Here is a 12,644-nt window from a genome sequence, read left to right on the forward strand (position 1 = left end):
GCAGATCCGGGGAGGTGGGCCCAGGGCGCGCGGAGAGGGTCTGGGCTGGCGGTCACCGAGGGAGGCGTTGGCGCACAGCTTGCGGTCGTAGCACTCGTAGCCTTCGCGGGCGCGCCAGCCGTAGTTGCGGCCGCGCTCGACCAGGTCCACCTCCTCGAACTTGTTCTGGCCCACGTCTCCGCAGAAGAGGCGCCCGCGGCCCGCGCCGGTCGCCGGGTCGCCGCGGTCGAAGGAGCAGCGCCACATGTTGCGCACCCCCAGGGCGTAGACCTCCGGCCGCGCGGCGGGGTCGTCCACGAAGGGGTTGTCGCGCGGGATGCGGTAGAGCGGGCCGCGCTCGTTGCGGTCCACGTCGATGCGCAGCACCTTGCCCAGCAGCGCCGACCTGCGGGGCGGAGGGGAAGAAGGCGCGTGGCTCAGGTTCCCCAGCGCCAGGGTTCACCCCAGGGTACCGGGCAGCCCCCGCAGGCGCTGGGCCAGGTCAAGGGCAGCCTGGGCTATGGGGCCAGAGACCCTGGTTCAAGTCTTCCCTAGCTGCTTACCAGCTGGGTACCCACATTTAATTCATTCATTCAGCATTCACTGGGCACCTTATGTGCCAGGCTGCGGGAAGGGAAGCGTTGGACATATATACCCTCTGTTGCCCCATCTCCTCCTCACCACCAACCTTTTAGGTCGGTGAGTACTACTGTGATGCCCTCTTAGCGATGGGGCCGCTGAGCTCAGAAGAGTCCCCTAACGTGCCCTGTTGTCACACTGCTAGTAGAGGGGGGGCTGGGCTCCAGCTCGGACAGCGGGACCACAGACACTCAAGCTCTTGGCCACGACACTCTTTCCAACTTCCCCACGCCTATCCCCTCGCTGTCATGTCAGGGTGCTCCCTCTCCCTCCTGCCTCCTTACAGGGTTGTCCCAGGGAGTGAACACACTCCTAAAAATGACTCGGATGTAGTTTTCTTCAACACCCAGGATGGTGCCTGGCATGTAAGAGGTGCTCATTCAGGGTTTGGTGAGTGAATGGCTGTGATCAAAGTCAAGGGCACCACACAGAGTACAGGGCAGGGCTGGGGGATGGGGAGAGAAAACACTGCAGCTCTCAGCAGGAAGTGGGAAGCTGAGGTTCTTGCTTTCTCTCTCACCATCCAGGGCATCAGGGGCAGAACCACCCCATGTCAGAGAGCCAGACAGGCCTCAGCGGCCCTTCACCGCACACTCCATACCACCACCCCTACCTCAAAGATGAGGCCACCCAGGTTGCAGAGGGGGACAATTTGCCTGCTCCCCCAGGCAGCGCTGGGCTGGAACCTAGGCCACTCCCATGGCTCCAGGCAGCATCGCCTTCTGGGGCCCCAGAGCGAGGAGACCTCAGGCCTTGTGCTCCAGAGCACCTCCTTACCAGCTGGTTCTTCTCCTGGCTGTGAGAACTCTGGTGCACCCCCCTTCCTGCCCCGGCTGCTTTTCCAGGCAGGACCGAGCGGGGTGCACATTTGCTGCAGCTGGGTACCCTCTTTCCGGCCTAGCGTCGGCACCCAAGCCTCCAGCCCACCATCAGACATCCACCAGTGTCTTCTCTAACCGTGTAAGATGCCCCACGGTTAACCCCCACTGTGGTCTTTCAGGTCTTGCCCCGAGGAGTCCCCCCAACACACTCCAGCCTGCTCGGCACCAAGCCGCAGATGACACCCCTGAGCCCACACGCTGAGCAGCCGGCCTCACCATGGAAGTGGGCAAAACTCATAGCAGCAAAATAATGTTTTAAGTTCTGTCCAATTATCCACAAATCCTTAATTTCTATTTTCCCCACTACATCGCTAAACACATCCCAAACACGGGAAGGCTGTGCTGATTCTTAGGCTGTCACGTACGAAAGCGCACGTCACAGACCGGGAACACTTCAATTACTGTAATCAGCATCATCCTCGCTATTTCTGCTTTCTGGGCTAAGGAAGGTTTTGTCATTTTAGCTAAGAGAATGGAGGAGGGGGCCCTAGAGATCCTCATCAACACTGTGTGTGTGTGTGTGTGTGTGTGTGTGTGTGTGTGGAGTAACTATCGGCACGCCATCGGCCCAAGGCAAGAAGTAAATAACGACAGCAAGACTATGGCTCAGTTTCTGGGCCACTGCGGGTGACCCTTGAGGCAGAAGACCCTCAGGCTCATACAGCCCTGCTCGGACCAGCTCACGCTCCCCCTCTGGTCTGGGAGTCTCCCTTTCCTTCCTCTGGTTCAAGCAGGGCTGGGCTGACTTCCCAGAGGCTCTCTGATGGCCCTTACCAGGCACCTGTGACAAGCGGGTTCTGTGCCAGCCCTTCCACAAACGCGATCGCCTTACTCCTCACGACAAGCCTCCCCCTGCAGATATTATTCTTCTAACTGGTGAGTGGATGTGACTTGACGGGGTTCCCCAGCTGACTAGCTGCAGACTGAGCTGGACCCCGAAGCCCTTTCTCCTGCCCTGTGCTGAGTGGCTGAGGAAAGAACCCCCCTCCAGAGGAGCACGTAAACCAGCCCACCGGCCAGCCGAGAGCAGAGCATACTTGTTTTGGGCATTTCCAAACTTTCCAAAGGGGTCTCCAGCCATCCCGCCGTCACCAGTAAAGATGTAGAGGAACCCATCGTCCCCGAACAGCAGCTGGCCCCCGTTGTGGTTTGAGGCTGGTTCTTCGATCTCCAGGATTATCCTAAAAGAAGATAAGCCACCCCCGTCAAACCGACCAACCAACCAACACACACCAAAAAACACCAACCTCAGCCAAAAACACAAAACAAAATCACAGCAATAAAGCCTCCCCTCTCTTGAATGGCATTTCGCAGTTGAAAAGACTTTTCCTATATTTTCTAGCAGGTGATTTTTATAAGGATCTAGTAGGCTGGGCAGGGATAGTTCACTCCATTGTGCTAATGAGGCACCGGAGTCTCAGAGAGGTTAAGCAACTTGCCCAAGGTCACAGAGCCCATAGGTAGCAGACTCAGAGACTAGAACTCAGGTCTTCCTACTGCTCCCCATCGCAAGCTCCCCAGTTACGATCATGCGAAACTGTTGACCCAGTCACTGGCACAACTGGTTTCTTTATCATCGTAGCTACCCGAATACCAGCCACTTAAGCTGAGCACTTTCTACACGGCCCCGGCATTTGCTGTGTACTGTAATTTCTAAGGAGGTGGGCTGCATGGTGTGGGTTGAGCTCAGCTACACACTCAATCCCTCAGGCACCTCCTTTACTGCCGTGGCCTTCGCTACGTGGCCGGCCAGCTGGCTTCTGGTTAGGGTTTGCCAGTGTAGAGTGGAAGGGCCGGAGGAAGGGAGAAGCCATGCTTCGCTGGCTTCTGGCACTGTCTCTGGACGTGGTCGCTGCAGGAATGGGAACAGTGGGTCTCGAAGGTGGACTCCTGGGTTCCACCCAGACATCTTGGTACCAGGGGGAGCAAACTTAGCGCAAAGACCTTTTCCCTTTTGTTTCCCTGGCTTCTTGCAATTACTAATCTTCAGGTAACTTTGACCTTCCCCTTTTCCTCCTCCAGATCCTCCCAATACCTTTGAGGCCAACTCCCTGTTTGCTTAGGTTTTCCAGGATTGGTCACTGACTTGCTAATAATCCCTTATTAATAAAGATAAGAAAAACCAAGGCACAGAAAGGTTAAGAAACTTGAACCCAGGACTTTAGGGCTCCAAAACCGAGACTGGAAGGCTTTCCACTGAGGAAACACACATGACTTGGGGGGTGAAACAGAGCTCCAAACTCCAAGTCCTCCTTGGAGAGGGCAGTTCAGACCGTGAGGCGTCCACCTGCCATGGGGATTCCAGCCCTGGCAACAGGGACTGACAGCTGACTCAGGCAAGGATGACCATTCCGTCCTGCCCCCTTCCCCCCCAGCCCCTACGTCTCCCCCTGTGTGAGTCAAGTTCGAGGCTTGTACTTGACAGAGGACCTTCACCAACCATTCACTCTGAAATATGCTGCTCTGTATACTCTGGTCCCACCTTCAGTTTCTATCAGGAATCACTTTTTAAAAGCCACCAGTGAAGCATGTCCATTCTGTCCCTTTGCCTCTCCTCTTTGCGAGCCATGTGATAAACTTGGCGTCTCTTGGAGAACAGGTTGTACGGCCTCATGTCAGATAAGGAGAATTATGTTTTCTCCTTTTGCTCTGGCTGCCAGGATGCTCACAGTCAAAACTGATACTGAATGACAAGACTTATATTAGCCCTCACGTTAGCCGCCTATTTGATTCCTTCTCCTTTTTATACTTTCAACATCAAGATTTTACAGTTTTATTAAATGCCCGATTTACCTGTTTGCCTCGGATCAGTCCTGGTTCGGCCCCTACCTGCTCTGTACTTCAGAGACTCAGATCCTGCAAACTACATTTCCCATACTTCTTTGCTGGCTGGCCTCCAGCTAGGGTCAGCCAATGGAAGGCACTGGCTGGAGACTGGAGGGTGGGAAGAAGGGAGAAGCCAGGGTATTTCTCCCCATCTCTCTCTCTCTCTCTGCTCAGTCAATGTCTTGGCCATAGCTGCACCTCCTCCCTGGCCCCAGCTCCCCCGCCCAGGCCCACTGTGGTTCCAGCTGCCACTGAGTGGCCCCAGCTATGGGGCACCAGCACCCCACCTTCTCACCTTGTCCCTCCAGCCCGAGAGGTGGAGGCAGCTTCCTCCTGTTGGGAAATTCAGGGTTACCTTACTTCCTCCCCATGTTGCTCTTTCGTTTCTAATGCCTGAGTAGCTAATTCCCAGAGTCCAATCCTGCCTGTTGAACTACCTGGTACGGAGTTTATTTCTCTGTGGGACCCAGACTGACGCATATGCCCTGCGTGCCAGGCTAGATCAACGCGGTTTTGAAAACAGTGGGGGGCACAGATAATACACAGAGAGCGGGCTTCTGTGGAGAGGAGTGGATAAACCTGCTGGGGGGCAGGGAAGGGCAGAGGGTCTAGGGGACGAGAAGTGGAAGGTGGGGCTCCGGAGACAGACACACCCAGATTGCAGCTCTGACGCTTCCCAGCTGTGTGGCTTGGCAGGTCACTTTACCTCTCCAAGCCTCCACTTCCTCACCTGGGAAATGGGGAGTATACTGCTTCCCTCATTGGGCATTAGGAGAATGGAGTGAAATGAGCCGCCAACAGTGGCTGATCCAGGAGTCTGGACATGATCCTGGGATGCTGTTTTGCAACTGTTCTTCCCCTGAGCCCAGAACACGGGGCTCAACCCCCCCACTAGGCGTGATCGAGGATCACCCCATAGATTGGTCTGGTCCCACCGGTGCCTCCTAGCGCCTGCCAGCCTAATCCCACCCGGCCAGGGCCCCTCCACCACCAGGGAAACCACCTCTCAGAGCTGTGGTCCACGGTGTTCATGTCGTCCTCGGAGACCCGGAACTCGCTGATGCGGATCCACTCGTCGAAGCCGAACCCCACCGAGTAGTAGACGTAGAGCTTGCCGTTGTGCCGGAAGCTGGGGTGGAAGGCTATGCCCAGGAAGCCCCGCTCGTCGCCCTCCCAGGGCGAGGTGAGCACGGCCCGGCTGACGTTCAGGAAGGGCTTCTCCAGCCGCGAGCGGTCAGGCAGGTAGGCCCACACCAGCCCCACCTGCTCGGCCACGAAGAAGCGGTGGGTGCCGTCCCGGGCGTGCACCATGGCCACGGGGTTGCGCAGCCCGTTGGCCACCTCCTCCAGGCACAGCTGCAGGCAGCCCTTGGCGTCGGCCACCACGCGGCCCAGATTGGAGTTGAGGTTCTCGTTGACCAGCAGGCGGGGGAAGCAGTAGTCCGTGTCGTCCAGCGACAGGTAACGGCAGAACTTGGCCCGGTTGCCCTCCAGGGCCCAGAGCTCTCGGTCGGGCGACAGGTGGCGGAACAGGCCCCGACACGTCTGCCACATGTCCAGACAGTAGTCCTCGCAGAGCCCGGGCACAGTTCGCAAGGGCGTGGACGGGTCCTCGGCGTCGTAGAGGTGGGCCGCGTACGGTGAGCATTCCTGCAGAGACAGGGCCGGCCCGGGGACGCTGTGGGCAGGTGCGTACCAGCTGTGTGACTGCTGGCCGGGTACCCACCTCCTAGAGCCTCAGGCTGCTGGTCTGTAAAATGGGGACAATGCCATCTGTCCAGCAACACGGGAAGTCTCATCGCTGGCAGCAACCCTCAGCCTCCTATCTCCACACCTTCTTCCTCTTGCCTTAATGCTTCGATTAGCACCAATAACCACAACTATTACTACTACTACTACTAGCGGCTGCAGCTGCCCTTGAGCACCTACTGTGTGCCAGAAAGGGTCTGAGCGGTTTGATATATGATGCCTCTGCCCTTTATCTGCATGACTTACTCCTTTGCTTTATTTGGCTGGAAACTAACTGACCCACCCTGCCCTTAACGGTGAATGGTGCCCCTACCTCCATTACTCGATCTTCACAAGGGCCCACGAAGGGGAGAGTGTTACAGATGGGGAGACCGAGGCACAGAACCCCCCCCAATGGCATTCAGGGCCATTGGTCAGCATGGAGGGGTCGGTGTTTGGTCTGGCGTCGATCTCGCTTTCCCAGCACTGTGGAGGCTGGCACGCGTACACGGGCGAGCCGATAACACACATGCCCACACGTTCCCCTGGCCCCGGACCTCTCTTCCTCCACTGCTCAGGCACCTCAGGCAGGGTCCTGGGCTGTCCTCTGCTCTGGGACTGATGGAGCTGCCGTCCTCGGCCTCCCTGGCCTCCTGCCGAGGGCTCCCCCACTGATGAGACACTGGGGACCCCACTCAGTACCCACATGGGCACGATCTGGAATGCGGAGCAGTTCATGCCTCCCGGGGCGAAACTTTGAGCCCTGGGAGGAGGGAGCTGATGGATGAAGTGTTCTGCCCTCCTCCCAGCCCAGCAGACAGTCCTCCTGACTCGCAGTTGGGATGGCTTCTCGGAACCCTGCTCCCACCAGTTCAAGCATCGGTCATGCTGAGAGCAGCCAGCCCAAAGCCGCATCCTTGGCTCTGCTCCCTGCGGCCCCATCACTCGTGCTGCTGGGTCCTGTCACCCCAAGAAGGAAATAACCCACGAGCTTGGCCCCAGGTTCTGCTTTCTGGGAACTCAGGTCCAGGTAACGAACCTGATCAGAACTCTCCCAGCTTCCAGCCTCCTGCACCCACCCCCCGAGAACCGAGAGGACTCCCATGTCACTCCCCTCCAGTCTGAGAGCCAGCACAGGACCAGCCCCCGCTGTCCGGCTTTGCCCACAGCTGTACCATCCGCTCCTGCCTCCTGCCCACCTTCTCTTTCCTGACCCTCCCGGCCAGTTTCACCTCCGAGCCTCAGCACACACTGTTCCCCTGGCAGGCATGCCCTTCCCTCGAACACAGTGTTCTGTCTATTCTTGAATAATAACCACGGTGTTGGAGAAATAGTACCAGCAATAATAACAGCTCTGGGCACTTGGGCAGAGCGTGGGCCGGGCCCTGGCTGGGTCCTCCAGTGAGTCCACATTCCCCCCCAAGGCAACAGATTGCCGCCCAGAGGTATATTCTTATTCCCATCATGCACACCGGGAAGAAGAGGCTGAGAAGGAAGCCCCTAACCAAAGTCACAGGCCAGACTGGACCTAGCGGGGTTGGAGCGTGGGAGAAAGGGAGGAGCCCGGGCATTTCCCCGGTCTTCTGGCTGGCTCCTACTATCACCCTAAAGTGTGCTTAAGTGTGCCCCACCCCCACCCAGAGCAGAGGCCTCTGCTCTGCAGGCTCTGTGAGAACCTCCCGCGGTTAGAGCCCCTGACCTGAGCAGAGGTCATTATTCATGTCTGTGCCTGGCACCCTCTACCCCCTGCCCCACCATGCGCTCAGCAGGCCAACGTCCGGACTGACTCAGCTCTGGCCCCAAGAGGCCTTGGGGACGCTCGTCCCACAGAAGGGGAGGCACTCACAGCCGCATACTCCCCTCCTCACTGGCAGGGCCAGAATGGGTTCCAGCAGGAGGCCTCGAGGGGCAGCAGGTGGCAGACTGCCCTCCTGCCTGCATGTTCAGGCTCTGGGCCACGGGCGACTCCCTCCCTTTAAACGACTGTGGTCGCACCGCGGCCTTGTCCTCCTGGTACCTTAGTGCTACTGGGAGGCTGAGGGCCACTTGGCAATCCGTGCTTGGTCTCTGGTCAGTCACCGTCCTGCGCCCAGACAAAGAGACCACATTTCACATGTCCCCCTTCGCCGAGGAGGTCTCTGCGCAGTACCATCTCTCCTACGGTTCCCCTGGAACCTTCTACGTGCCCGGCCAGCAGGGTGGGTGACCCAGGAAGGGTCTGTGTGCACACACACCTCACTTAATTTTTGCAAGGTAGGGTCACTGTGACTCTCATTATATGGATGAGGAACTGAGGCTCTAGGAAGGCCACGTGCCCAGAAGTGGTCACACCAGGGCTCAGACCCAGCCCTCATGACGCCCAGACTGGTGTTCTTTCCAGATTAGTCAGCAGTGTTTCATTCAGCAAGTGTTTACCGGGCATCGACTGTGTGCCAGCCATGGTCCTCGGCTCCAGAGACACAACAGGGAGCAGAAGAGACTTCTGGAAGTCCGTCTGAGTGCCCTCCACTCACCAAATCCCAGCCCGGAGCTAGAGAGGGAGCACCGAGGGCTGCCAGGGGGCCAGGCTGGAATTTTAGCATCCATGCATCCAGCGCGGGGCCTGGAAAGCCCTTATTCATGGCCTATGTGCTCTTACTTACATGCAGTGCCAACCTGATTAGACCTGAGTAACCCCAAAGCAGCACAGGACAGGGGAGTGTAGTGATGGCGGCCGGCAGGGATAATCGGCAACTCTCCTCACAGTGGTCGGTGGAGGAGGCCGGAGAAAATCACAGAAAAACCAAGCTAGCATCTCACTGCTCAGCCGCCTGGGCCATTGAGCCCAGGAGCAAACAGCCTGCTGCCCCCGAAGTGGCTACTGTGGAGCTGGGGGCACCCATGACCCACGGCCCTGAGCCCCCAAGGTTTCTAATGTCCACCACCTGTTCCTTAGGACGGCCGAGTCTTTGTACACAGAGTTCTCTTGGGAGGGTATTTCCTCCTCTCCCACTTCGGCATCTGGCCAACTCCTATTATGACTCCAGGCCTAACTGAGTCTTCTCCGACTCCCCCCACCCCCGGCCCTTGCGGACGCTCCACAGCCCTCCGTCCATATCCCAGACATCACATCATCAAAATGTAACTGCAGCTTGTGGGGTGAGCTCTCCACTTGTGCTGTCATCTCCCCACTGCCAGAGATGGCTCAGCTCGTCTGCCTGGCCAGGACTCAATGATCTCTTTGCCTGTCTGTCTGTCCCACAGACCACGGAACCCTCCAGGGCAGGGGTCCCAGCACTCAGTGGGGTTCAAGAAAACAGGCAATATGACAAAGTCATTAAGGGAACGGCTTTGGAGTTAGAGGGCACTGGAGACTGAGTTTACCACTCCCTGTGTGCTCTTGGGCAAGTTCCTTAACCTCTCTGTGCCTGTGTCTTCATCTGTAAAAGGGGAAAGGAATTCCAACCCCATAGCTGTTGGGAGGAATAAATGAGATGATGCATGTGTTGTTCAGTAAACGTTCAAACAGTATGAACTATCGAGCTGTAACTCAATGTTTCCTCTTCCAGGAAGCCTTCCCTGACTTTTCCAGGGAAAGTGCAGCCTTTGTCCCCATGCCCCATGGTATTCAGTCACCCTTATGAAGCGTTTTGTGCATTCTGGTAAGAAGGGTGTGTCTGTGTCCTGACTTGAACAAAGGGACTTTTGAGGCTGGGGTTGTGACTTGCCAACTGCCTCTGGGCCCAGGACGGAGCGCAGGGTCAGCTCCTAACAGGCTCTGGGGAAACATCTGTCCAGTACACGCGCCTGGAGAGCATGGTCCATGTAGATTTCCATCAGAAACCAGACTTTGATGCCTTCAGGTTACGCAGAGAGGCAAGCTCAGTTATTCGGGCAGTTCGTGGTGTGGGCACTAGGAACCTGGGGGCCGTGTGTCACAAGGTGCCTTTTCTTCTATTGATGACACAGGCATTAGCTGGATGAGGGTGAAGCCCTCGGAAAGAGTCCGAAGGGGCCAGGAGGGACAGTCACCCTCCGGCTAAGCTGCCATCCTGGGCATCTGGAGGAGTTGCGGGTGCCAGATGCGGGAAGGTTCTGGAGGGGACTGTGGGAGTGAGCATGTTTTCATGGTCTCTCTCCTGTCTGGAGCCCATCTCCCTACGGCAGATGCGAATGCTTGAATGCTGTCATTGACTGAAACTTGTAAATAAGGCACCGTGGCCACCTCCTGGGGTGGAAATCAGGAGGTGCTGACCCCAGACACGGCCTTGGCTCACAGACAGCATGGTCCTCCCTCCAGCACTCTCCTGCCCTTCCTTGAGGCCCTGCCAGAGAAACTGTGATCCAACCTCCACTGCCTCTCCCAGTTCACTCCAGACATGAGGTCACTCTCAGAGACGCCTGGGGTAAAGTGCTCGCGGCCATTCCACCACTGGTTGCTCCAAGCCAAGCCACACTGGGAAGATTCCCAAGGAAAGAGGGGAGACTCCTGCCAGGGAGGGGTAGCAGGACTGACCCTTCCCTTCCTCCTCCTGGGACCTGCCCATCTGATCTGCCCTGCTGAGCCTGGCACATAGTAGGTGCTCAATTAACAAATGTGGAATGGATACATGAACCCAGCTATGTAACCAGGGATGGGAAGGGCCAGGTTCCAAGGAGTCCCCAGGCTAGTGAGGGAGGCAGATGCTTGACCAGACCATTCTGGCTCCCCTGAGATGCACAGCACAGGGGCTGAGCAGAGACCCCCCCCACACACACCTTTGCATTCTGGTGCTCCTTGAGCCCCCTTCCTCACCCACTCCCAGCCCCTCCTCTTTCTGACCCAGATGGCCCACTCACACCGGCACCCAGTGTGGTCCAAGTGCCCACCATGGCCATAACTGAGCTCTGTGCCCACCGAGCAGTCTCTGCCTCTATGGGCTTTCCCTGAATCGGCCTCCGGGCCCCACTCTGTCCCTGCCTAGGGCTGGGAAGCCAGTGGGGGCCAAGGAGGCCCTCGAGAAATCCGACCAGAATCATCCATCGAGTCCTGAGTACGTGCACTTGAGTCTGTGTGGCAACTCTGACGGATGGCTAAGAGTGCCCCCATTTTCAAGATGACGCAATGATGTGCAGTGGTGGCCTGCCCAGGGTCACATTGCCAGGAAGTGGCAGGGCCAGGATCAACCCAGTAGTTTGACTCCAAGCCAGCCCTCCTGTCCCTCCCCTGGCTGGCTGAAGGGCGTCAGCTAGGCTGCCCTGCAGGACCCTTCCACCCAGGCTTTTCACTGCCTGGTTGGTGGGCCAGGGCCAGCCTAAGGGCTTCCTGGCCTTGAATCCATTTCCCCAGGGATTCTGGTCAGTCACTTGGGAATCAGACCCATGCAGGAGCAAAAGGAACAGCTAGGGCACAATCCCGTGCAGGCAGAAGTAGGGGCTCTGCCCTCAGGGGAGATGGAATAGAGAGGTCACACCGAAGGGATGTCACTGGGGTGGTCTGAAAGGATGAGAGTCCCTCTGCCTCGTGGGGGCGCCCCCTAGAGAGGGCACAGCAGGAACCTCAATAGGGGCGGGAAGGGCCAGGGGCATGGCAGGCCTGGCTCACCCAGGGTGTGAGCACCCTGTACCTGGTCCAGGAAGGGGGCGGGGGCTCTGAGACTGTGTCCTCAAGGCAGGGGAGGGGCCCTCATTGGGAGCAGTGTCCCGCACACCCCTCTGCAAAGCCAAGTTCAGCGCATCAACCACGCTCCCGGCTCCCTGTAGGTCCAGGCTGCTCCCACCTCCCCTGGGGCAGCGCGGGAAGCACTGAGGGACAAGGGCTTCCCATCCTGGTACCCCCATAGGGCGGGGCTCCTGGAAGCCGGGACACTGGGGGGCTGACGCCAGGAGGTCCCGGGACAGAGGGGGGCCCCAAACTCCAAGGGAGTGATGACATCGGTGTGTCCGCCCCTCTTGCTTCCCAAGGGGAAACTGAGGCCCAGAGAAGGCCCAAATCACAAAACTAATGAATGGCAAAGCCCGGCTCCCCGCCCCGCGCCGATGACCCCTCCAGGGGCCTCGGGGTCCAAAGCCCGCCGCCCGCCCTCGCTCGCCGCCCGGCGGGGCTGCCCCCGCCGCCCTCCCGCCGGGCCACCGAGACCCCGACGCGCGCCCGCTCACCTGGCACAGCAGGTCGAGCGCGTAGCCGGCGCACGCGGCCCACTCGGCGGCGTCCACGCGCGCCGCCAGCGCTCCGAAGCGGCGGGCCAGCGCCGCGTCCTGCTCGGGGGTGCAGCAGCCGAAGGCCGAGTACTGCGCGCAGAAGCGCAGCGGCTGCGGCGGCCGGAAGGGCGGCCTGAAGTCCAGGCACTGCGGGTGCGCCGCCGCCCCGAGCGCCCGCAGCGCCAGCAGGGCCAGCAGCGCCCCGGGCCGGGCCCGCCCGCCCGCCATGCCGCCGCCGCCGCCCCGCTCCGCCCCGGCCCGGCCCGGCCAGTGGAGGAGGAGGCGGGGCGGGCACTCAGTCTCCGCGCGCCCCGGGAGCCGCCGGCCGCGCCCGGAGCGCCCGCTCCGCGCCGCCCCGCAGCCTCCCGGGGCGCCGGCGGCGGCGGGGAAGGGGCCTCGAGGTGGGGGATCTGCCCTGCGGGGAGGCCACCC

General features: G+C 59.1%; 1 protein-coding gene across 1 annotated transcript in view; it reads right to left on the reverse strand.

Moving 5' to 3' along the window:
- Positions 1 to 12,440, reverse strand: part of HHIPL1 (HHIP like 1) — a 26,467-nt gene extending 14,027 nt beyond the window's left edge. The window contains exons 1-4 of the mRNA XM_040641242.1: positions 12,171 to 12,440; positions 5,329 to 5,975; positions 2,537 to 2,680; positions 57 to 385 (exon numbers count right to left, since the gene is read on the reverse strand). Of these exons, the coding sequence (XP_040497176.1) occupies positions 57 to 385; positions 2,537 to 2,680; positions 5,329 to 5,975; positions 12,171 to 12,440 (1,390 nt within the window). The remainder of the gene's footprint in view (positions 1 to 56; positions 386 to 2,536; positions 2,681 to 5,328; positions 5,976 to 12,170) is intronic.
- Between the last annotated feature and the right edge of the window lie 204 nt (positions 12,441 to 12,644).

Source organism: Ursus maritimus, unplaced genomic scaffold (assembly GCF_017311325.1).
Source record: "Ursus maritimus isolate PB19 unplaced genomic scaffold, ASM1731132v1 scaffold_25, whole genome shotgun sequence".
In the NCBI taxonomy this organism is placed as follows: Eukaryota; Metazoa; Chordata; class Mammalia; order Carnivora; family Ursidae; genus Ursus; species Ursus maritimus.